At 45.9% G+C, this 27,278-nt stretch overlaps 1 gene segment (V, D, J or C); it reads right to left on the bottom strand.

The window, feature by feature from the left end:
• LOC141114578 (Ig gamma chain C region-like) lies at positions 1-27,278 on the bottom strand. The segment is given in 7 exon segments: positions 1-1,902; positions 9,128-9,436; positions 10,440-10,796; positions 11,443-11,550; positions 14,886-15,206; positions 18,029-18,370; positions 27,014-27,278. Coding segments are annotated over 6 exon segments (1,566 nt in total).

Here is a 27,278-nt window from a genome sequence, read left to right on the forward strand (position 1 = left end):
TGAGAGTTGTGGATATTTTGTACATATATGGATTCAGAAGGAATGACTCTGTGCTCAACCAATTCCCATGGCCGCTAGGGTTAAATAACGTGTATTTGTAGGTGCCAGACCAAGGCTATGTAAACCTAATGCATATATTGAGTTGCTGATATCAACAAGTAAAAAAAAGGTGAGCCGACTAAGGGATAGAGCGTTCAAACTAACCATTTGCATACCGGCTGTGTGCCGGAAGGATTAATGTCCAGTGGCAAACCCATAGTAGTGGGCTCCTATTCAGGACCCTTCGGGTGTACAGGTCCAATGAAGGGTCCCTTCCCTTGTCAGTGCTAGGTAGCAGCCCACTACTATGGGTTTGCACCCATACTCGCCAGCAGAAATATTACACCAATACTCCCCCCAGCAGGAATATTACACCCATATATATCTGGGTATATCACAGCTGATCACGGATGTAAACAGAAGCCGGTTATCGGCATTCCCTTCCTCATGCTGACAGCCTGAGGAGAGGAGAGAGCTGATAACTGGCTTCTCTAAAAGGGACATGTACACTGATAATCAGAGCACTGATTATTGGTGTCCTGATTATCAGTGCAGTGCCAACCAGTGATGCCAATGTGTGCCCACCAGTGCCATCTATCAGCACCCACTAGTGCTGTCAATATGTGCCCACCAGTGCAGCCTCATCTGCGCCCCCTCTAGTAAAGGAGAAATCTAAGCCGTTTCTAAAATTTTATAACTATGAAAAAGTGATTAAATACCACCAAAGGAAAGCTAAATTTGTGTAAAAAAATGCTAAAAATTTAGTTTGAGTGACAATTGCGCGGTCATTTTGGTACCCAAAGGGTGAGAGCGCTGAAAGCTGAAAATTGGCCTGGGTAGGAAGGGGGTGAAGGTGCCTGGTAGGCAAGTGGTTAAACAGCAGCGTGCCCGAATAAGAGGAATTTAATCTCCCTAAACTTTAACAAAGCTCTTTTATAGTGTCTAAAATCTCTTCAAGATGCTTTGTTAAAGCTTGCTTTGCACATTGCTCTTACACATGCTGAAGACTGTTCAGGACCACATGGTGAATACTGGAAGAGAAGTATTAAAGAGCAAAGTAATTACGTACTCACCCTGTGTTAACCATAGAGTAGAGTCCCCTTACATCAGATTTGTCCCCCGCCCCCTTCTACTCAGATCACAAATGTTGTTCCTACCTTTCTCTCCCACTCTGAGGTGAGTTCTCAGTCTCAGTACCAGCTCTCTTCTGCCCCCTGCAGGAGGGAGGAGAAAGCTGAACCCTCCTCTCCAGCAGCAAAAGCCAGCCGCTGCTCCTTCTGACAGGAGTGGCATTGCAATTACTCCTGTCAAAGTGTGGCAAGAGCGACCAAACTGTCATTGTTTCTTCCCCCGTTGTCCTGGCCCTGATCATGGGGCCCCTGGCCAGTGCCCATTCATTAAGACAGCCCTGTTTAATGATGTCCTGGCAAAAATTTACCACTGTAAACACGCAGACATACCTTAGTTATGAATACAAGTTAAAAAACGTAAACAAAAGTTACAAACTTTATTAAATTTTATTGGCAGACGCTGATAAATCAGAAGAGCCAGTCAGAGTCAGTGTGTAAGTTCTCTCTTGGCAGGATTTCAGAGCCACGTGCTGCACCCGACACGTGAAAACGCTCTCGTGATCGCCTGCCTGAGCAATAAGCTTTAACATAGTGCACATCAAGTAAAGACCTCGGGAGCTTTGCACACAGGGAGAATTGTAGACCCCTGAGTCTTGCTGAACTCCATTCTTGAACCAGACCACTTCTATATCCATGGGGAAGAAGTTCTGAAGCATACAGCTGAGTCGGGTTTCCATGCCAACACCAGGGTCTGGAGGGTCAGCTGAGATGTACTGGACTTCTGGAGGCATCCCTGAGGGCAGAAATTGTTCATTTGTTTATGTCACGTTTGCACATTGGTCAATCTGCACAAAGACTCTCCACTTTTATGTACTTGCTTACCCTGGCCATACAAGTGCCAATCCAACCCTTTCTGTTAAAATATAACCGTTTTGGGTTGAAAAATCCCATAGTTTAAGCAGAATGTATAGTGTCCAGCAGACTTGGAACTAAACTAATTGTTTGACGGTGTCAAATTCAACATCTGTGTTACCTTGTAGGGTCTTTCTCATACATTTGATAGATTAATGTCAGATTACACGGCTGAGTGGATTAAATCCATGTCGTGACAGGATAAGGCCCCACAAGAGAAGGACAAAAAGCCACTTTACCAACCCAATGTTTCTGTGTTAGTGAATGACCTCAGGCAATACTACTTTACCAGCGACGTCTACTGACACGTTTCGCCCGGCTCACCTGGGCAAAATGCATCAGTGGGTGTGGCCGGAGGAGTAGCACTGGCTGAGGCCATTCACTCTTAAACATGGGGTCGGTAGAGTAGCTTCTCATACTTCTCTTATTGGCACTTCTGGATCAGTGAAATTACATGCCTGCTCCCTCCTCCAGCAGGGCAGCATTGTGCCTTGGGCTTTGAGCGGCACTACATGCTTTCTAAGGAAGCATAAGGACCCAAAGTGGCTTCCTGCTAAAGATTTAAAAAAGGTGCTTCACACACATACACACACAACACATGTTAAGCATAGGGCAGCCCATTCACTTGAATGGGCTACCCAATGCACGATCAACTCCAAAGAATCTAAGGGACCAAAATTCTGGCTCTAATCCAGGAACAATTTCACACTCGCTGTTTGCCATTATTCTCACGCATTTTGTTGCGTGGCAAAAATCACACCACATTTGGTCTTCCAATCATCTTGCGCATTTTGGAATTGCAGGTAGAATTGCCACAATTCCATATCACCCATATCTGAACAGAGCCATCGAGTACAAAGAAAAATGCCCATTTTTAATTTTCTCCATTTTTTTTCCTATTAAGTAAAACTAATGTTACATAGTAGGTGAGGTTGAAAAAAGACACAAGTCCATCAAGTCCAACCCATGTGTGTGATTATATGTCAGTATTACATTGTATATCCCTGTATGTTGTGGTCGTTCAGGTGCTTGTATAATAGTTTTTTGAAACTATCGATGCCCCCCGCTGAGGCCACCGCCTGTGGAAGGGAATTCCACATCCTTGCCGCTCTTACAGTAAAGAACCCGCTATACGTAGTTAAGGGTTAAACCCCTTTTCTTCTAATTTTAATGAGTGACCACGAGTCTTATTAAACTCCCTTCCGCGAAAAAGTTTTATCCCTATTGTGGGGTCACCAGTACGGTATTTGTAAATTGAAATCATATCCCCTCTCAAGCGTCTCTTCTCCAGATGTCCCAATTTTTGCAAAAAAACAAAAATTCTAAAAAGCATAAATGGTGTAAGATGTCGGGGTGATTAAGCTCTAGTGGTGCATGTGAGTTGAAGACATTGTGTCAGTCCCGACTGCATTTTCAAGGGCATGGCAGCCCATTTTTATTCAAAAGAAACAGAAAGCTAAAAAAATAAACAGCAGATTCCCTTGCAGGGGTATTCAGCATTGCAGTCCTGCTTCAGAACAAACAGCATTCAGCCTTACTGGCTAAAAGCACAGCACTCCTGCTCAAAACCTTACACCATAGGCCTTGGACTGTCTCCCCCAGACTTGACGCTCAGCACCTCTGTGCTTGTAGTTAACAGCTTCGTGCTGCACTGGCTTCCTCCCTCCTGACTCCTAGGCCAGAACTCCTGTCTGCCGGGCGGAGCTGTCTCCAAGGATGAGCCCTGACCCCTATTCCTGGGATGTTTATGAACCCAGCCCAGGGCAGGACTTAGGGTGGTGGGGGCCCCTGGGCTTGAGTCACTTTCGGGCCCTACCCTTCTATACATATGCACAGCTCTATAAAACAGAAATAGAAAAGGACAAGGTGCGCCAGACTCAATGCAGTATTAAATAACTTCTGTTTAATTGGACAAGACAAAACACCCAAATGGCTGCTCACAAAAGTAGATAATATATAAGCGTATAAGTGGGGGATACTGTACTGGTATTTGTCCTGGGTCCACGATTAATAAAATAAAATTAATTAAAAAAAATTTATGGATAAAATGATAATTACCGTATTTACCGGCGTATAACACGCACCCCAAGTTTAGGAGGGAATTTTAAGGAAAAAAACTTTAATGCCGCGTACACACGGTCAGACTTTTTCGACTGGACTTGTCCGACGGACGCCGACGGACCAAATCCGGCGGACAATCCAATCGTGTGTGGGCTTCACCGGACCTTCAGCGGACTTTTCCAGTCACAAATCTGACGGACTTTAGATTTGGAACATGCTTCAAATCTTTACGTCGTAACTCCGCCGGACCCAGAAATCCGCTCGTCTGTATGCTAGTCTGATGGACAAAAACCCACGCTAGGGCAGCTATTGGCTACTGGCTATCAACTCCCTTATTTTAGTCTGGTTGTACGTCATCACGTACGAATCCATCGGACTTTGGTGTGATCGTGTGTAGGCAAGTCCGTTCGTTAGAAAGTCTGTTGAAAGTCCTCCAAAGGTCTGTCGAAAGTCTGTCGAAAGTCTATCGGACGGGCTGTCTGACTTTTGTAGCTGAAAAGTCCGACCGTGTGTACGCGGCATTAGGAGGGAAGTTTAAGGAAAAAAAAACTTACCTTTAAATGCCCATCAATGCAGCCTTATCAGTGTCCATCTGCAGCCTTGTCAGTGTCAGTGTAGCCTTGTCAGTGTAGCCTTGCCCCAGTGTCATTGTTGCCTTGTCATTGCAGCCTTTGTTTAAAAATAGCGCCGCCGAGATACAGAGCTGGCTTTTGGCCACTCACGGAGGCTTTCGGCTGCTCTCGGCGGCTCTCAGCCGCTCTCGCCGGCTTTCGGAACGTGCGGGGCCGGCGGGGCCCCCTATTGGGCGGGGCCCATGGGCTTGATCCCCGTCAAGCCCAATGGAAAGTCTGGCCCTGACCCAGCCCATAGGTGTGTAATTTGTATTCCTGCCAAAACCAGGCATACACTACTCATATGCACCTGTGACACGGGGTCGCATCTCAACAATGGATCGTGCAGGACAGAACCAGAATTTTAATTTTAATCTACTTTCACCCCCCTTTCCTGCCCAGGCAAAATTTCAGCTTTCAGTGCTGTCACAATGACAATTGCGCGGTCATGCAACACTACCAACACTAAATTTTTATCGTTTTTTTCACACAAAGAGCTTTTTTTTTATGGTATTTAATCACCACTGGATTTATTTTTTGCTAAACAAATGAAAAAATATCGAATTTTTTTAAAGAACATTCTCCTTCACTGATGGGCACTGATAGGCAGCACTAATGGGCACTGATAAGCAGCACTAATGGGCACCGATAGGCAGCTGAGGCAGCACTGAATCAGGACACTGATAATCAGTGTTGATGTCCCTTCAACACAACTCGGTTATCGGCTCTCTTCTCCACTCTTCACATTATCACGTGAGGAAAGGAAAGCCAATAACTGGCTTGTGTTGACATCGAGATCAGCTGTCATTGGACACAGCTGATCACATGGTAAAGGGCCGCTGTGATTGGCCCTTTAGCCCAATCTGTAATCAGCTGAGTTCGAAGGACTCAGTGATCACAGAGCACGCCACCCGCGTGCTGCAGGGGGCTCACGGGCAGCGCAGTCACAGGACGATGTCCATGAACTTCCTCCTGACATTTTTTAGCAACAGTGCAGGCAGGAAGGGAATAAACAAGCCTAATGAACATGCAAAGAAATGTACATGTTAAAAAGGAGAGATATGATGGTCTCTGCAATATAGCATACACAGGAGAAATGTATGGCAAGTTATCAAAAGAATTGAAATAAGACCTAACTCATCACAGACTATTCAGAGGAATAATTGCAAAATATAGCAAGCCAGAATACAAGTATAATGTGTATGTGTATATATATATATATATATATATATATATATATATATATATATATATATATAGACACACACACACACAGTATCTCACAAAAGTCAGTACACCCCTCAGTCACATTTTTGTAAATCTTTTCTTCTATCTTTTCATGTGACAACACTGAAGAAATGACACTTGTCTACAATGTAAAGTAGTGAGTGTACAGCTTGTATAACAGTGTAAATTTGCTGTCCCCTCAAAATAACTCAACACACAGCTATTAATGTCTAAACCGCTGGCAACAAAAGTCAGTACACCCCTAAGTGAAAATGTCCAAATTGGGCCCAAAGTGTCAATATTTTGTGTGCCCACCATTATTTTCCAGCAGTACCTTAACCTTCTTGGACATGGAGTTCACCAGAGCTTCACAGGTTGTCACTGGAGTCCTCTTCCCCTCCTCCATGACGACATCACAGAGCTGGTGGATGTTAGAGACCTTGTGCTCTCCACCTTCCGTTTGAGGATGTCCCACAGATGATCAATAGGGTTTAGGTCTGGAGACATGCTTGGCCAGTCCATCACCTTTACCCTCAGCTTCTTTAGCAAGGCAGTGGTCGTCTTGGAGGTGTGTTTGGGGTTGTTATCATGTTGGAATACTACCCTGCGGCCCAGTCTCTGAAGGGAGGGGATCATGCTCTGCTTCAGTATGTCACAGTACATGTTGGCATTCATGGTTCCCTCAATGATCTGTAGCTCCCCACTTGTCTTTGTTCTCCTCACCTGGTTGCTGCCACACACGCTTGTCACCATCTGAACCAAATAAGTTTATCTTGGTCTTATCAGACCACAGGACATGGTTCCAGTAATCCATGTCCTTAGTCTGCTTGTCTTCAGCAAACTGCAGGCTTTCTTGTGCATCATCTTTAGAAGAGGCTTCCTTCTGGGATGACAGCCATGCAGACCAATTTGATGCAGTGTGCGGCGTAAGGTCTGAGCACTGACAGGCTGACCCCCCCACCCCTTCAACCTCTTCAGCAATGCTGGTAGCACTCATATGTCTATTTCCCAAAGACAACCTCTGGATATGACGCTGAGCACGTGACCTCAACTTCTTTGGTGGGCCATGGTGAGGCCTGTTCAGAGTGGAACCTGTCCTGTTATACCGCTGTATGGTCTTGGCCACCATGCTGCAGCCCAGTTTCAAGGTCTTGGCAATCTTCTTATAGCCTAGGCCAGAGATATGCAATTAGCAGACCTCCAGCTGTTGCAAAACTACAAGTCCCATCATGCCTCTGCCTCTCTGTGTCATGCTTGTGGCTGTCAGAGTCTTGCTATGCCTCATGGGACTTGTAGTTCTGCAACAGCTGAAGGTCCACTAATTGCATATCCCTGGCCTAGGCCATCTTTATGTAGAGCAACAATTCTTTTTTTCAGATCCTCAGAGAGTTCTTTGCCATGAGGTGCCATGTTGAACTTCCAGTGACCAGTATGAGAGAGTGAGAGCGATAACACCAAATTTAACACACCTGCTCCCCATTCACACCTGAGATCTTGTAACACTAACCAGTCACATGACACCGGAGAGGGAAAATGGCTAATTGGGCCCAATTTGGACATTTTCACGTAGGGCTGTACTCACTTTTGTAGCCAGCAGTTTAGACATTAATGGCTGTGTGTTGAGTTATTTTGAGTGGACAGCAAATTTACACTGTTATAGAAGCTGTACACTCACTACTTTACATTGTAGCAAAGTGTCATTTCTTCAGTGTTGTCACATGATAGAAGAAAAGAAAAAGATAGAAAAGATAGAATAATTATATTTACAAAAATGTGAGGGGTCTACTCACTTTTTATGAGATACTGTATAATTAATATATATATATATATATATATATATATATATATTATATGAGAGAAACTATGAAAACCAAAGTGTTGAATGTCATCTCAAATATAGGAATAATGAAACTTCATATCCTTTGACCTGTTTCAGATGGGCCTTGCCCTCCGATCAGATGAAGTGGACTGGACTGGATTGCAGGTCGGAGGGTGTAATTGGACACAAGACCGTTTACACTCCTCTGTTCCATAGGGATACATGGACCATCCAATCAAGTCCACTGGAAAAAGGGTTCTTGAGGCCCTTTAACACGGGCTTGTCCGTTTGACGCACTCTGCTTGCTCAGCGAGGGATTGATCTGCTGATCCCCGCTGAGAAGGCGGATGACAGGTCCTGCTCTCCTCTATGGGGACCTCCTGTCTGTTTTTATCCAAACCCATCCGATCCGCCAGACCAGGGATCTTCAAACTACGGCCCTCCAGTTGTTTTGGAACTACACATCCCATGAGGCATTGTAAAACTCTGACATTCACAGACATGACTAGGCATGATGGGAACTGTAGTTCCTGAAGAAACTGGAGGGCCGTAGTTTAAAGACCCCTGCGCCAGACGGATGGAAAATAGGGTCACCATTGGTCTGGATTTGGTGGAAAGGATCAGATAGCAGCGGGTGTCAGCGGACATCAGCTGCTCTCCATAGGAGTGAATGGAGGGTCCAATCAGGTCCACCTGAAAAACTGACTGGCGGACCTGATCTGAAAGCCCTCAGACATCCTGCTGACCTCTCAGGTTCATGTTGCTATCAGTCTCCTTAGTAGGGAGGACTCCCCAACAAGGCTCACACACAAATTAATGTAGAAGGGTTAGAAATTCTGACAGTAGGACTGTATATTTTCCTGTCCCGTGAGATCTGCTCATGTCTTGTATGGCCATAACAGGGACAGAAGGGAGGAAATCTGACAGGTCAACAGGAAAAAAAAAACACGACATATAAAGCTGAATTCGAGGTACAAACATTTATGTAGTCTTTAATAGACAAGGGATATATATTCAATTTGTGCACCGAATGCCTTTCCAAACCCAGATATTACTTTGTGAAGGTTAACAGTGACATCACTGTGCTGTACACAGCCCGTGCAGACAGCAATAGGAGGGACCCAGCAGGCTCCACCCACTAGAAGCTCCCCACATAAAATAAGTAGAGGGGGGCGGAGACAAGACCAGTCCCACTGCACAAGGAGAGAGAGCAGCAGTGGAAGTCTCACACTGGACTACTGCACAGATCTGGAAGAAATATCCAAATCATACCACTTGTATTTAGACGATATTTGTTTATCCCAGAGTTTAGCTGTAACACTTCCCCATTATCACACACATTTTGGCTGGTGTTTTATTTATATTTCTCCCACCAAGCTGAATCTCACCTTTTAAGTTGATCTCAAATGAGACCTCCTCCGGACTTCCCAAGCTGTTATGACTGATCTGACAGATGAAGATTGCGCCGTCATCCTTCTCACTCAGTATAAACTCCACCTGGCTCCAAACGCTGTAATAATCATTATCACAGGGAAAGGGGCCATACTGAGTGACATTGGTCAGCGCACTTCTGTTCTTCACCCAGCTTAGTGATATCGGCTTTGGATAAAACTTTTCCACGATGCAACTCAGAGCCAACTTTTCTCCTGCCCGTGGGACCAGAGGAGAGCTTGTAATGTACATTTTGTTAGGACGGGCTGCAAAAGAAAGATTGGGTAAAGTTAGCAATATCAATTATAAGACTCATCTCTATCGCAGGCCCTCAGGGCTGTGCTACATGGCAGGCCGGGGGGGGCCCTCGGGCTGCACTACGTGGAAGGCCGGGGGGCCCTCGGGATGGGCTACATGGCAGGCCGGGGGGCCTTTGGGCTGGGCTACAGAGCAGGCCAGGGGGCCCTCGGGCTGGTCTACAGAGCAGGCCAGGGGGCCCTCAAGCTGGGCTACAGAGCAGGCCGGGGGGGGGGGGGGGGGCCCTCGGGCTGGGCTACAGAGCAGGCCGGGGGGGGCCTTGGGCTGGGCCACAGAGCAGGCCGGGGGACCCTCAGGCTGGGCTACAAAGCAGGCTGGGGGGCCCTTGGGCTGGACTACAGAGCAGGCTGTGGGGGCCCTCGGGCTGGGCTACAGAGCAGGCCAAAGATACCAAAAGACAAACTTAAAATGTATTACATAATATCCCAATACCCCAATGAGTCCTGGGAGAAAAAAGGGATTGGCAATGAGAACCTGATCTTGGGTCATGCTATCCAAGACTACATTTATGTCAGGGCTGGGCTCAGCCCTTCCTACTCTCAGCTGGCCGCACAGGTGTCGGCTGATTGCCAGCTTCTATCTCTCCACAGTTACTCAGCTGTTCATGATATCTTGATCGTCAGTCCTGCCTACTTAAGCCGTCCAGCCCAGAGGATCTCTGCCTTCGCCTTAGTCAATATCACAGAGACATTCTCCTGCATTCCTGTTAAAAGACTTGCTTGGCTGACATCCCTTCTGGCTCCAGATCCTGCTTGCTGTTTTACTACGCTCATCTCCGGCTCCCTGACGTTTGGCTTGTCTGACTATCCGTTCCGGTTCCTGAACTCTTGCTATGTTTAGACTACGTTTGTTCTATTTACTTTTATTATTAAACAAGTGTTATTTAACTGTACTTCTGTCTGATTTCATGGTTTCTGACAATTTATTTAAAGTTAGAATAAAAACACATACCTATTACATAAATGGGTCTCTCCAGTCTTTTCACACCACGGAGGGCTTTGTGCTTTACCTCACACACCATCTTGGCCCCATGATCCTGGACGGAGGGGGTGTAGGAAAGCTCAGACGTCATGTTGAACACGCTGCCTTGTTTGCTAACAGAATGAGACGCTTGCCCTGTGATATCTGCAGCGGACAGCAAGGGCTCCTTCCCTGAAGTCTCAGCTCCGGCTTCTTTTATGGACTTATCAATATACCAGCAAATGTCGATTGTTCTAGGCCGGAACCCACTTATATTACACAAGGCAACCATCTTTTCACCGGCTGAGTTCAGCTCTGGGATTATGAGCTGTGACATCAGGGGCGGCACTGGGGAGGGAAGATGGGAAATATCAGGAATTAGAGCAAAGAGGGTTCAACAATGCCACAATCAACCCCTCGTCCTGCCCCTCAATCTGTTGCAGCCTGTAATCTGGAACTTATGAATGATTGTTTTGTTAGTTCTTCTCCTTCCCCTGTTGTAAGAGGAAGGGGTGGGCTCTCTGATGTAAACACTACACTGTTTACATCTGTGATCAATCATTACAGAGGTAACATGGTACAGAGCCGCTCAAATATTTGACCGGGCCCATCCAATGACTGCTTGGTTCACAGCCAATAAAGGCACTGCAGAAATAAGCGCCCACCACTTGGTCATTCAAAAATGTACGGTGGTACATAGGTGGTTGAATGGTTTAGCCCAAGAGGCATTAAAGATAACCCCAAATTAAGCCTTCATGGTTATCTTCTTTCTCTAAAGATGTTGAGATAATATGGTCAGTACAGATGCAAAGCATGAGAGTCACTGTTCCGCACAGAATACCAGCAGCATTTTTAGGCCCGTTGATCTTGTTTTTTAAATCAACGTGTTTTTAAAAAGCTGACCAATTTGAGGTGTGCGTGTGATTTGCTCAGTTGAGGTCTAAAGCTGAGGATTCTTCAGCATTTTCTGAGAAGTGATCATACGGCATCTTACCTTTAGCAAGAAACCTTTGATACAAGATTCCAAATATAATCGCCAACAGGACTGTACAGACGACAATAGACACAGTGGCTGCTGTACTCCCCTGTGCTTCACCCCGGGCTGCAAAAAACATGAGAACCCGTAAGACCTTACACACAGCCATTCAGAACATAAATGGTCTTTGGAAAAACAGAAGGTACTATGCAGATGGTGCTCAAGGCAACATTTAAATGATCTAAACCCAAAAACGTAACATATTGCAGCTTATAAGTTTTTAGGTATGGCTGCATTCTTTTTTTCAGGCTCTTACTTTATTTTCACCTGGTGATCCTGACAGTAACACTTCCTGTCCTTGTGTGGACAAGGCTATTTTAGTGATATTTTTTATAGCATAAATATATGGAATTATGCATTTTGGTTACCATGTGTTTTTAGAATCTAGGCTTCCCCTATGCATAGCTAATGAACTTGTTTGACTGGTTCATGAGGCTCATGCAACAGAAAGTGATGTTGGCAGAAAGTTGGCAGAAAGTAGGGGGAGGGAACAAAGGGCTTGAACTCAGCCATGTGCTGAAGAAAGGAATAGTGCCCCATCATTGGTGTCAGTGGGAGGAATACCGCCCCATCATTGGTGTCAGTGGGAGGAATACCGCCCCATCATTGGTGTCAGTGGGAGGAATTACGCCCTATCATTGTGTCAGTGGGAGGAATACTGCCCCATCATTGGTGTCAGTGGGAGGAATACCGCCCCATCATTGGTGTCAGTGGGAGGAATAGTGCCCCATCACTGGTGTCAGTGGGAGGAATAGTGCCCCACCATTGGTGTCAGTGGGCGGAATAGTGCCGCACCATTGGTGTCAGTGGGAGGAATACCACCCCATCATGGGTGTCAGTGGGAGGAATACCACCCCATCATGGGTGTCAGTGGGAGGAATACCACCCCATCATGGGTGTCAGTGGGAGGAATACCACCCCATCATGGGTGTCAGTGGGAGGAATACCACCCCATCATGGGTGTCAGTGGGAGGAATACCGCCCTATCGTTGGTGTCAGTGAGAGGAATACCGCCCCATCATTGGAGTCTGTGGGAGGAATACCGCCCCATCATTGGTGTCAGTGGAAGAAGTGCCTCATTGTTGGTTTCAGTCGAAGGAATAGTGCTCCAAGGGATAGATAAGGGCAAGCAAAGGGCCGCATCTGACCCCCGGTCCACAGTTTGGAGACCACTGGCATACATTGGCCATGCTCCTTTGCTAGAAAGGATAGATAGCTTTTGCATGCGTATATTGTATGCATATTTTATGATACTCTGTATGTTGTGTATTTTCATAAAATTGTATGTAGTGTGTGAGTACAGCATTTCAGCAAAGCACATTAAAGTGATTGTAAAGTCTTGTTTTTTTCCTATAAAAATAATACACATGTTATACTTACCTGCTCTGTTGCAGTGGATTTGCACAGAGCAGCCCGGGTCCTCCTCTTCTCGGGTCCCTCTTCTGTGATCCTGGCCCCTCCCTCCTGTTGAGTGCCCCCACAGCAAGAAGCTTGCTATGGGGGCACCCGAGCCGAGTCACAGCTCCCTGTGTCCATTCAGACACGGAGCCCCAATCCGGCCCCGTCCCCTCTTTCCTGATTGGCTAGCTGACAGCATCGGGAGCCAATTGTGCTACTGCTGTGTCTCAGCCAAGGGAAGGAGACTCTCGGATGGTTGAGACACTTATGGACATTGCTGGACAGAGGGGGACCCCAGGTAAGTGTTAGGGGGGCTGCTACACACAGGTGGCTTTTTATCTTATGGCATAGAACGCATTAAGATAAAAAATCTTCTGCCTTTACAACTCCTTTAATATACTAAAGAGGGGTTTTTGCTTCCTTGCTTTACTGCAAAGTAACTTTAAAAAAGAAAATCCCTCATAGTAGAGCCTTGGGTCTATGTTGCCTACGGCGATTATAAAGCTACTATAACCTGAGCCAACAAGCATATTCCCATTGTACACAGACCACTGTTCATACTCATTCGCTAGGAAGTTTAGGTAGCGTGTGCATTTGTACATGTTCATCTTGCAGTCTTTATCGTTTTCATCTTATTGTAGATAGTTTATATGTACAGCATTTGCTTAGACAAGCATATTACTACATGATGTTTTATGCTTCCTTGCTTTAACCGCAAACTAATTTTAAAACACAAAGCAAAACAGTCTTATGCCCCGTACACACGGTCGGATTTTCCGACGAAAAATGTGTGATAGGACCTTGTTGTCGGAAATTCCGACCGTGTGTGGGCTCCATCACACATTTTCCATCGGATTTTCCGACACACAAAGTTTGAGAGCAGGCTATAAAATTTTCCGACAACAAAATCCGTTGTCGGAAATTCCTATCGTGTGTACACAAATCCGACGGACAAAGTGCCACGCAAGCTCAGAATAAATAAACAGATGAAAGCTATTGGCCACTGCCCCGTTTATAGTCCCGACATACGTGTTTTATGTCACCGCGTTTAGAACGATCGGATTTTCCGACAACTTTGTGTGACCGTGTGTATGGAAGACAAGTTTGACCCAACATCCGTCAGAAAAAATCCTAGGATTTTGTTGTCGGAATGTCCGAACAAAGTCCGACTGTGTGTACGGGGCATTAGGGTGACGAGGCTCACTGTATTGCATCTGGTGGAGTTGCGTTGTAACCATAGGACAGGACTACAATAACTTTCCTCTCATCTTACAAGGGAAAAATTGTGTAGCACAAAGAGCTTGAAGCAAAGCGATTAGAGTCGCAGGCAGAGCACAGCAAGTCATTGTTACTGAACAGATAACTTTGTATCTATACCAGACCACAATGGAGAAAACACACTGAGGTTTGGGTTTATATGATTTCTTATATGACTACTAAAGCTGACCATACACTATACAGTCCGATCGTACAATCTCCTACATGATAACCATACAAGCTTCAATGACCTGTTTCTTTTTTGACCGATTTCTTCCACTAGGAATAATTGATCTGTAATCAACCTAACCTATTCAATCGATATGCCACACATAGAAGGGGGTTAAAATCAATATTTAAGAATGATTTTATCGATCACATTTGCCCTCCCTCCCCCCATGTATTCTCACAATCTGACCAATTAAAATACAGTTGTATTCATGAAGTCCCAGTGCTGCCAATCAATGCAACGCAATCAATATTCTGCCCTGGTTGATAGACAGTTTGATCCAGTTTTGTCTAAAACAGGAATGGAAGTTATGACTATTCAATGTTTGCAAATGTGATCAACTTGATCACAAAACTTCCAAGCATGTGGCCACCATTTAATCCACCATCAAGCTATGAAGTGCAAGGGCTTGTCTGCTTTGATAAGAGACAGGCACAGAGACAGGCACAGAGACAGGCACCTTAACTTTGCTTGCCATCTAATTTGTCCAACAGATAAGCTGCACATTTTCACTCACCCATCAAATAAACTGTGCTGCTGCTTCTCAATGGACTTCGTAGAGACTCGTGTCGGACCTCACAGATCAGAAAAACACCGGCATCATCTTCAGAAAATGCTGCAGAGATCTGGCTGCTGACCCTAAAGGTCCCGTTGTCCTCCAGAACAGGAAGCCCTGTGCAGATGTTTTCGGACAGACCCAGTTCTCCATCTTGGCTCCTCTTAAACCATGAAATTTCCAGATCTTCCGGATAAAAGCCGGTCAGGTCACAGAGAAAAGTCTTTGACTCTCCAAACATCAGCGATGGATTCATTGGGGAGAGCAACATAAAAGGCTGGGCTGGACAGAGAAGACGATATCCAACAAATCATTATTAAAAAAAAAAAATACTTACTTCCTCTAGACAAGTAATGGAAATCTTCATACAGTTGTCACGAAAAAGTCTTGGCACTGACAGATTTTGCCTATCCGGTTCAAGGGATAACTTTTCGGAGGGGAGGGGGTGATACTGTGGTGAACATCTGTGGTGAACATCTTGTGAAAATAGAATTAAATGCAAAATAAAGGACTAAGGGAAAACTAAAAGATAACAGCAGAGGCAGGAGATAAAATACTGTCCAGTAAAACTATAGTAATGGAAGTGGTGTGACCAAAATAAAAAACTAAACATGCAAGACCACAGACTCATAGAACGTAGTAGATAAGGTTTGCCCAAAACCATTTTCAAGGCTGGAGAAACCAAAAGCATTAAGGCTTATAAACGACAAATTTGGGAATATTGGAATAAAGTTTAAAGAGCACCCAATTACTTTAATAGGTACACATGACTGAAAAAGTGTTACTATAATGATTTTATAGCCACGCAAGTGAAAAGACAGGCGACAAGTAAAATGTAGAATACCTAAACGGTTACCTCTGTGTGGCAGTATTCTGGTCTACACTGACACCTGCTACTGACGGGGTAAGAAAGCAGCAGAGTAAAAACCTCAGGCTATAAGAAATATTGTAAATGGATAGAGGGGTGTTAGTTCAGGAACATGGAAAAAAAACCCATGTACAAGTTAATCTATCAAGGAATGATTTTCAGGCTGGAAAAAGAGCTAAGCTGCATTTGCTGGGCATAGTGACTGCATATTATGGGCACCGAGGCTGCAATTGATGGGCACAGTCGGTTGAATTCGCTGGGCACAGTGGCTACAAATGATGGGGTACAGTTGGCTGCATTTGCTGGGCACAGTGGCTGAATATTATGGGCACAGTGGCTGCAATTGATGGGCACAGTTGGCTGCATTTGCTGGGCACAGTGGCTGCATATTATGGGCACAGTGGCTGCAATTGATGGGGCACAGTTGGCTGCATATGATGGGCACAGAGGCGGCATATGATGGGCACAGAGGCGGCATATGATGGGCAGAGTGGCTGCATATAATGTTTTTTTTTCAGTTCGTTTTGGCGCCCCCAAAAAATTTTGAGCACCAGCAGCTACTGGTTAAGATTTTATATATATTTTAGTATGTCTATTAAATTGTCATGTGTCAATAAAGTCTATCACTACTTGGCAATAGACAGGAAGTGATGTATACCAAAGGGAAGTATGTGTTTAATGACATCTGTAGGTTTCTTTCACTCTATTGGCTATTATGCTGGGAGGTGGGGACTTCAAGACATATATAAATCTTTCTTACGATACCGGAAGTGAGGTCCTTGATGACGCCCTGGAGGAGGGGCGAAACGCGTCAACGTAATTTATGGTATAGTGAACCAGTGACGCTACTTCCGGTTCCCGTGGAACGCACGCGGATGGTGCGAACCCCGGAAACACGCTGATGCTTGTTCTTGCCTGATGTCTTGTGAGTGACACATGTTAGCAGCGCAGCAATTTGTGTACTGGCGGTACTTCACATGCATTTTCTCTCTCTCTTTTGCCTCGTTATGTCCCAAATATTCTGGATCCTGCTGAGACCCATCACCTCTGAGAAATTGATATCGGTGTCTTACCTCCCAAAGATTCTAAAGCCGAGTTAGACCCCTGGACTGCAAAGCTGAGGGTCCAATAAATCTGAGGAGTGGGGTCACAAGAGTGGATATCATCTGATTGGAAGCACTTTTTTATCACCATTGTTCACCATTGCAATCAGCAAGCATTATATATATATTTTTTTTTTAGTGTGTGGTATATAGGATCACATTGCGCTACCATTATTAGCGCCGATATTATTTGTTTATTGATCATTTATTTTGCAAGCACTTAGCACTTTATTTTCTTAGTGTGTTACAAGTTATCACATTGTGTCATTATTCCGCTAGCGCTGTTATCTATTCTATCTATAAGGTTCTAGTACCTTTGCAACAGTAGCTGCGGTCTTACGATATTATTATATAATTTCCTCACCTAGCGCGAGTTATAGTTTATGTTTTAATGGTTAAGAGGCACTGAATCTCAGCTCATCCCCCCCGTTGTTTTCTATGGCAGTAGTAGACTTGGCAGCTTGCCATCCTTAATGTAATGGCATGCACTAAGCTGTTAAGAAACCATGCAACTTCAGGGTTGTCAACTTTGAGGATGCGTCACAGTGCCAGCAGCTCCAGAGGTCAGTGATGGTATGTTTTCATTTACTGTGTTGAAAATATGAAAACCTGAACTGCATGCTGGGATAAAAACCAGTGGAGTCCCCCCACGCCAAAAGGGTAAACGGCCATTTCTAAGGTGTACAAGGACAGGCAGTACTACTTACCTTATTCCATCAGGTTCCAGTGCAGACTTCTCCTCCATGAAGCTGTGGGCAGTCCCTCTGCATCATTAAATGCAGTGCAGGAGTGGCAGGACTATTGACTCTGCATCATATGTGGAAGAGGTGAGCGTTGGACTGTGTCCTAGACAGCAGGCTGCTGTTGTCACATAGAGAGCTTGCTGGAGTGTAGTTAAGGGAAGTATTTCTCCTTGTTTTTGGCCCCCCTAAACATACTATGGTCTGTGGATTAACTTGCTCCCCACTGTTGTAGTCTGTATCACCTCTAGCTTTCTTCTAAATGCCATTGTACTACTTTGCCCCCTGTTGGCACTACTGTCTGGCCTCTTTGCACCGTCCGAATTTTTATATCAGGCCATTGCATCAATTTGCTTAACTTGCATGATAAAGCATTGCAAACTATTCTGTTACCTGCCACTTTCAGAAGAAGCGTAGCTTTGCCGGCGTGCGTGGAGACAAATACTGTACAGGTGTATTCCCCCGCATCCTCCAGGGTCAGGTTGGGCAGATGCAGAGATGCGTTCCCCATTGGCAGTGAGGTGAAATCTATGGAACTTCCCGACCTCTCAGCGGTGGCATTGTGCCCATCGAACTTGTAAACCGGTTGTCCTAAACTGCCACGTTTCACATTCCATATCACTCCGATATCGCTCAGGGCGATGGGTTCAGGATGGGAGAACTCGCAGCACAATAATACATCGTGGTGCAGCAGCGATGCAGCTTGCGGTGCGTATGAGGTCACTGCCAGGGAATCTGTGGGGCAAAAAAAAAAAACAAAAAAACTTTACATTAACCTTGTTCAATAATTCATTCATACATGATGACCTCATAAGGACTGTGTAGGGTATGGAAAGGTTCCTGAGGGGGGTATTTACTGGGAACCATGGCCCATGGATTTACTGTGCATGCATTCAAAAGGTATTCAGAGTCCCCTCTGCCCCTGGGTCCCTTAAAGAACTGAGGACTGGTACAGGAAGGCCAACTCTATCCACTATGGCAGCCCTGGTGACAACCGTTTATGGACGATCGATGTTGTATACAGAACAGGCAGTATTAGGAACACAAACCCCTCCTCCTCTCAAAAGCAGGTTGGAAAAGTTCCATAGTCTAGCAGGGGGCACTTGGTCATGGCTGACGTTGCTTGGGATTTCAGTGCAGCTTTGTCAGCTTACTGCATGAAGCTAGTAACTCTCTGGATTTCCGGCAGTTATTTTGTCTATACGTTAGTGTTTGTAAGAAGACAACTATTGCAGAGATGTACTAAATGTTGGGCCCTGACATGCCTTACATGGGTATGCTTGTGTTTTCATTTTATTTTCCAGGACTGAAGGCTTTCTGTAAATCTGTATATGTAGAATTGATTCCACACCTAGTAGACCAGCCCTGTTCCTGATCTCTCCCATCCTCTGTGATGTCCTACAAGAACTGGTGAAGTCAGCTGGATACTGGGTGGCGGATTCAAGGTTGGTTCCGGTTCCCTCCCTTGTAATGTTTGATGGTTTTTGGACTGAAGCAGCATAGATCTCACTTGCCCCTCTCACTGGGAAGGAAATTCCCTCTTATGGGACCAGATGCCACATCTTTCCTCAGTTGTCTTTCTGGCCTAACATGTAGCTCTAGAAAAATATCATATAAAAGTGTTTAATTGCACTACGGGGGCACTATTCCCTCCCATGGATGCCAATGACTGGGGCACTATTCCCTCCCATAGACACCAATGACGGGGGGCACTATTCCCTCCCATGGATGCCAATGACGGGGGCACTATTCCCTCCCATAGACCCAATGACGGGGGCACTATTCCCTCCCATGGATTCCAATGACGGGGGCACTATTTCCTCTCATGGACGCCAATGACGGGGCACTATTTCCTCCCACAGACGCCAATGACGGGGGCACTATTCCTTTCCACGGACGCCAATGATGGGGCACTATTCCCTCCCATGGACGCCAATGACGGGGGCACTATTCCCTCCCACAGACGCCAACGACGGGGGCACTATTCCCTCCCATGGAGGCCAATGACGGGGCACTATTCCCTCCCAATGACGGGGCACTATTCCCTCCCAAGGGCACCAATGACGGGGCACTATTCTCTCCCACGGACGCCAATGATGGGGCACTATTCCCTCCCACGGACGCCAATGACGGGCACTATTCCCTCCCACGGACGACAAAGATGGGGCACTATTCACTCCCATGGATGCCAATGACGGGGCACTATTCCCTCCCACGGATGCCAATGACGGGGCACTATCCCCCCCCCCGATGCCAATGACGGGGGGTATAACTTTCCCCCTCCTGACGCCAATGATGGGACTACCCCCCCTACTGACGGGGGGTCTGAAAGGCAGTCTGAATTACAGGTTTCTCTCCCCCATTCTCAGATAATGTAACAGACAGTATACTCCCTCACAGCTCCCAACTGTTCCTGATTTTGAGGCCCCTGGAAGACGCAATTCTTTTGCGAAACGCAGCGTAGGGCTGAGCGGTGTCATCGCGTCACCTTCCTCTATCGTTGTACTCCAGTAGGACGGGCGGCCTGTGAACATCCGGCCGGTGTCACAGACTGCCTTTCATCAGAGGATATTTGCTTTTTATATGTGAGTGTTTACTATGTTTTTTTAATAAAATACCAATTGATTTTACACTATGGGAGCCTTCTTCTGTTTCCCCTATATGATGTCTACACCCCACTGAGGGCTGAGTGTTGCCTTTTCCCTGTGGATCCATTCGCTATACAGCCTTTACAGCAATACAGTTTCAGAGGTTCCAATCCGGTCATCATTCTGGTTCCCAAGCTGTCCGAGCAGCATGACTACAATGCCCATTTTGACCCTCTGTAACGGGGGGTCATGAGGTTCCGGTAAGCGGCCAGGCACTTTATTTATGGTGGTGGACCCACACATCTGGGATTTCATTTAAATTGGACTTTTTTTGCATTACCACAGCACTTGTAGGGTGTTTTTTGTATATGGACTTTCCCTCTTTTTTAAAATATTTTCTTTAAATTAAGATATTACCCTTTTATATATACTGCAATCCTTCATGGTTTTTATGTACGAATTTGATGTGCTATTGAATATATTTCCTTTAAGGGGAAGTGGGATCAATTTTCCAATCTAATATTTAGTTTTCCACATTTATCATATGTTTTCACAACATTTATTTAAATATCGGCTGAGTACTCTTTTCCAGTCATACATATTGACTGCAATTGATGGGTACAGTGGCCCTGCAATTGATGGGCACAGTGCGCTGCAATTGATGGGCACAGTGGCACTGCAATTGATGGGCACAGTGGCGCTGCAATTTATGGGCACATTGGCTGCAATTGATGGGCACACTGGCTGCATATGATGGGCACAGTGAGGCTGCAATTGATGGGCACAGTGGCGCTGTATTTGATGGACACAGTGGCTGCAATTGATGGGCACAGTGGCTGCAATTGATGGACACAGTGGCACAGCAATTGATGGACACAGTGGCGTGGCAATTGATGGGCACAGTGGCTGCAATTGATGGACACAGTGGCGTGGCAATTGATGGGCACAGTGGCTGCAATTGATGGACACAGTGGCTGCAATTGATGGACACAGTGGCTGCAATTGATGGACACAGTGGCTGCAATTGATGGGCACAGTGGCTGCAATTGATGGACACAGTGGCTGCAATTGATGGACACAGTGGCTGCAATTGATGGGCACAGTGGCTGCAATTGATGGACACAGTGGCACTACAATTGATGGGCACAGTGGCACTACAATTGATGGACACAGTGGCACTACAATTGATGGGCACAGTGGCACTACAATTGATGGGCACAGTGGCGCTGCAATTGATGGGCACAGTAGCGCTACAATTGATGGACACAGTGGCGCAGCAATTGATGGGCACAGTGGCGCTGCAATTGATGGGCACAGTGGCGCTGTATTTGATGGGCACAGTGGCGCTGCAATTGATGGACACAGTGGCGCTGCAATTGATGGGCACAGTGGCGCTGCAATTGATGGGCACAGTGGCGCTGCAATTGATGGGCACAGTGAGGCTGCAATTGAAACTGTTAAATCTACGGGTTTACTTCCGCTTTAATGTGATTTGAGCACTTTCCATCGTCTGAATCATTAGAGATAAAACACCCTCCAAAGTTTGCTTTTACAATAAAGAATTAAGCTGCATGAAATTATATATATACACACACACACTGAAAATCCTCTTTAAACCTGAACATTTTTTTTTTTTTTGAGGCTCCAGCTGCATTTTAAACTGTATTTGTGTTTTTCCCGCAATCATAGGTGTTCTGTGAATGGAGTAAAGTGGACTTGTCATTCATTCACGGAACGCCTCGCTTTCTGGGAAACGAATACAAGGCAAGTTGTAAATAGCTGAGAGAAGAGGAATGCAATCCTAATAGCTATGCTTTATTATTAGAGGTATATCATTGGACGAAAGCTTTATACCCACTTTTACTACATATACATATTATTCCCTGCAGGGTTGGTCACACATTCCAAAACAGTGATGTGAATAGAAGGATAAAAGCAAAACTTCTACTGACCCGCCACAGTGAGCACGGCGCAGATCACAGCGAGCCGGCCCATAGCATGGAATCCTCTTCTCAGTCTCTGCTCTATACTCACCTCCAAGAAGAAATGGACTTTGAGATGCCAAGATAAACGTAGAGGAGAGAACGCCCAGATCTTAAAGGGATACGACCCTTTCTAGTCATTCTAACCAATGCAATTTCATACATTCGTAATTAGATGATTGTCAATTAATTACAGCTGAATATACACTATATTACCAAAATTATTGGGACGCCTGCCTTTACACACACGTGAACTTTAATGGCCTCCCAGTCTTAGTCCGTAGGGTTCAATATTGGGTTGGCCCCAGTGGCGGCCCGTGCATTAAGGGACGCAGAGACGCCGCCCCTCTCTCTTCAGCCACCCCCTCTATCACCAATAGATAGATTCATGCAACGCATGTATATATCTATGGCCGCTGCTGCCACCCCTATTGAGGCGCCCGGCCCCTTTTCGGGTGCAGGGTGCCTGAATAACAGCGGCGGGGGGGTGTTTTTGTAGCACCTGATTAGAGCCGTAGGCGCTAATAGGCTTCAAAAAAGTGACCTGCGAGCACCCAGCTGTGTTAGAAAAGTGAATGACTATTCGCTTTCCTAACACTAAACCGCCTCTCTGCCAATCAGGTGCTCAGGTCTGTTACCTGTCACCCGATTGGCTGATATGCCAAGCGCCGCTATTGGACGCCTAGCAGGAGCAGAGGACGGGAGATGAGGATGGCAGGAGACGCATGGAGGACCCCGCTCGTCTCCCGCTGCCCCACCAAGACTGGGTAAGTGCCGGCCAGAAGGCGAGTGGGTGTCACACTGGGGGATTTAAGGGCACACTGGCAGCATTTGATGGGCACATTGGCAGCAAATGATGGGCACACTGGCAGCATTTGATGGGCACACTGGCAGCAAATGATGGACACACTGGCAGCATTTAATGGGCACACTGGCAGCATTTGATGGGCACATTGGCAGCAAATGATGGGCACACTGGCAGCATTTGATGGGCACACTGGCAGCAAATGATGGACACACTGGCAGCGTTTGATGGCACAGTGGCAGCGTTTGATGGCACAGTGGCAGCGTTTGATGGGCACAGTGGCAGCGTTTGATGGGCACAGTGGCAGCGTTTAATGGCACAGTGCCAGTGTTTAATGAGCACAGTGGCAGAGTTTAATGTGCACAGTGGCAGCGTTTGGTACAGTGGCAGCATTTGAGGGCACAGTAGCAGTGTTTGATGGCACAGTGGCTGCAATTGATGATTTTTTTTCAAAATTATTTTGCACCCCCCCCCCCAAATTTTGAGCACCAGCTGCCACTGGTTGGCCCACCCTTTGCAGCTATAACAACTCTTCTGGGAAGGCCATCCACAAGGTTTAGGAGTGTGTCTATGGGAATGTTTGACCATTCTTCCAGAAGAGTATTTGTGAGGTCAGGCACTGATGTTGGATGAGAAGGACTGGCTCGCAGTCTCCGCTGTAATTCATCCCAAAGGTGTTCTATCGGGTTGAGGTCAGTACTCTGTGCAGGCCAGTTAGGTTCCTCCACCCCAAACTCGCTCATTCATGTCTTTATGGATCTTGCTTCTCGCCCGACATCAGTGCCAGGCCTTCTCGTCCAACATCAGTGCCTGACCTCACAAATGCGCTTCTGGAAGAATGGTCAAACATTCCCATAGACACACTCCTAAACCTTGTGGACGGCCTTCCCAGAAGAGTTGAAGCTGTTATAGCTGTAAAGGGTGGGCCAACTCAATATTGAACACTACGAACTAAGACTGGGATGTCATTAAAGTTCATGTGCGTGTAAAATATTTTTGGTAATATAGTGTACCTACCTGTTGGAGAACAGACTTGCATTGAGAGAGCAGTGACAGCATGTACTAAGCAAGTATAGCTCATCCCAAATAGAAACAAGTATTTATAGGTATATTTTCTTTGTAGAAGATACCTTTACCACTTGCTGACCAGGCCTTTTTCTGACATTTGTAGCTTACAAGTTCTTAGACAATTACTTAGAACCCCCAAACATTATATATATATATTTTTTTTTAGCAGAGACCTGAGAGAATAAAATGGCGGTCGTTAAATTTTTTCGTCACATTATTGCTATCGCAAGGAAAGTAAATGTGACGGGAGTCACTTTGGGCAGAGGGCTTGTGGAACCCAGCTTACCTTGGACAGCTCCCCCGGCCCCTCCTATGTGTAAGTCAACCTGTGTCTATTAGGGGCACAGGGTGACCGAGAACCCCAGTCGAGTCTGCCTGACCCGACTCCCAGTACAACCACACCAGACTCAGCATGTCCTTTTACCCCTGTTATCCTGGGTTCTATATGTGTGGTTCATGCTGAAAGAATAAAGGGGCTCTTTCACTTGGGACATTAATATTTCTGAATCCCTCAAGAAAAGATGAAGATAAATAATTTCACCTTTCAGACTGCTAGATTGTTTGAGGTGTGTCTGTTTCCCATTGTTCTACTGTTTCTGTCTGCCTTGGGAGCAACCTATTATGGGATGTATAAGTGTATGTGGATTAGCTGGGAGGGGGGATTTCTCCAGCAGCCCCTCCTGTCTGTGTGTCTCTTGTTACGCTGTGTCTTTATGTAAAAGGAGGGGGGAATTCCTCCAACAGCCCTCCCTGCTGATAGGACGGTCTACTGTTGGAAAGTTGAATACACCTGTGTGTCTTGTTACTGGAGGAGGTAAAGTTTACCCCGCGCTGTGTCTTTATGCAAAGAAGGGGGGGTGTCCTCTGAGTTTATATCTTTGTACCTGTGTTTACATAAACAGTCTTATGTTTTCACCCTACATTGATGCTTCGACAAGTGACTGGGTGGGCTAAGGGATCTTGGATCGCGTTGGTACCAGACAAAAGAATCTTTTACGGTGGACAGACTCTTCTTGAGTACGGGTTCCGTGACAGTAAACATCCCTTGCCATAATACAGCACGACAGGTCCTCTTTATGGAGAGATCTGGGGTTTAAATGACCCCAAATCCATCTTACCCTTAAAAGCAAAAGATCAAAAAAAAAATAAAAAAATCTTTTGTCTTAAGAAAAAAAAAATCATATTTAAATGGCCCGAGAATCGGAAGGGATGTCATCGTGGCTCTGGTCCTCCAAGGACATAGAGATGAGCGGTGGCCATCTAGCCACCGCTTATCTCTATAGAAAAACCCTGTCGATGCCGGATGGTTCCCAGAGGTACCGATCAGTAGCATTAGCCCGGGAAGCGTGGGAGGAAAAGGGGGGGGGGGGGTGCTTAGGTGGATGGCTTCACCTCTCCCGCTGCTTCTAAAAGTGATCTTGCGGCATCTAGCTGCAGCCATAACCCCCGGTATTCAACTGTAAAGTAATGATGTACATTTACAGTTGGGTGGTTGGCAAGTGGTTTATTATAGCAGTGGTCTCCAAATGGTGGTTCATAAGCTGGATTTGAGCCTTTGCTTGCCTGTAGATGGCCTTTACCTTTCACTGTTACCAAGGAAGGGGCACCATTTTTCCCTGTGACACCATCAATGGGGCACAATTTTTTCCTGTGACACCATCAATGGGGCACTATTTTTCCCTGTGACACCATCAATGGGGCACTATTTTTACACTGTCACCAAAGATGGGGCTCTATTCCTTCCACTGACGCATCTATGGGGCACCATTCTTTCCATGGACGCCAACAATGGGGCACCATTCTTTCCACAGACGCCAACAATGAGGCACCATTCTTTCCAGGGACACCAACGATGGGGCACTATTCTTTCCACGGACACCAAAGATAGGGCACCATTCTTTCCACGGATGCCAACGTTGGGGCACCATTCTTTCCATGGACGCCAACGATGGGGCAACATTCTTTCCACTGATACCAATGATGGGGCACCATTCTTTTCACTGACGCCAACGATGGGGCACCATTCTTTCTACAGACGCCAAAACGATGGGGCACCATTCTTTCCACGGACGCCAACGATGGGGCATCATTTATTCCACCGACGCCAACGATGGGGCACCATTCTTTCCACTGATGCCAATGATGAGGCACCATTCTTTCCACTGACGCCAACGATAGGGTACCATTCTTTCCACTGATGCCAAAACGATGGGGCACCATTCTTTCCACAGACACCAAACCGATGGGGCACCATTCTTTCCACGGACACCAACGATGGGGCACCATTTTTTCCACTGACGCCAACGATGGGGCACCATTCTTTCCACTGACGCCAATGATGGGGCACCATTCTTTCTGCTGATGCCAAAACGATGGGGCACCATTCTTTCCACTGATGCCAATGATGAGGCACCATTCTTTCCACTGACGCTAAAACGATGGGGCACCATTCTTTCCACTGACGCCAACGATGGGGCACCCTTCTTTCCACTGATGCCAATGATTGTTTTATTCTCACTGATGCTCCTAATGGCCACAGTCCAACCTCTCTAAAGTCTGAAGGACAGTAAACTGGCCCTTTGTTTAGATAGTTTGAACACCCCTCACTTACAGCTAAAATAAAAACTAGAGGTATAAGTGTAGTCTCTCATACCTATGGACTTTTTCTGGGTCTGCGGTTGGACCCCCCCCCCCCCCATATTCTTCATATATGTATGGTCGTCACTGTTCATATACTGCCTATGCTGATGGTTCCACTTCTGTCTTTGTTTACGTTCAATGTTCTATTACTATTTGAAATCTTAAAAAAAGATTGAAACAGAAAAACTAGAGTTATAATTCATGGGGACATTATAGTATATATATATATATATATATATATATATTTAATGCCTAAACTTTTTTTTTAGCTATTTAATAATTGGATGTAACTCACTTTTTTTTCACATTTCTCTGACTGTAGGGTGAGCATGGATGAGCTCCATGCCTGAGATTACTTCCCACAAAGATGAACTCAGCCTGAAATGACATATAGTACATTTTACAAGAGGACATATTTCACACATTCATTTGCTTTTAAATTGGCGACAAATCACAGATCGAGGTGAAAATGTCAATGGACCGGTGGAACCGCAATTTCACAGAAAGAGAAACCGGGCACTTGATCCAATGTTACTCTAGCAAGCATGTAAATACACAGC

The sequence above is a fragment of the Aquarana catesbeiana genome, linkage group LG12 (assembly GCF_042186555.1).
Source record: "Aquarana catesbeiana isolate 2022-GZ linkage group LG12, ASM4218655v1, whole genome shotgun sequence".
NCBI lineage: Eukaryota > Metazoa > Chordata > Amphibia > Anura > Ranidae > Aquarana > Aquarana catesbeiana.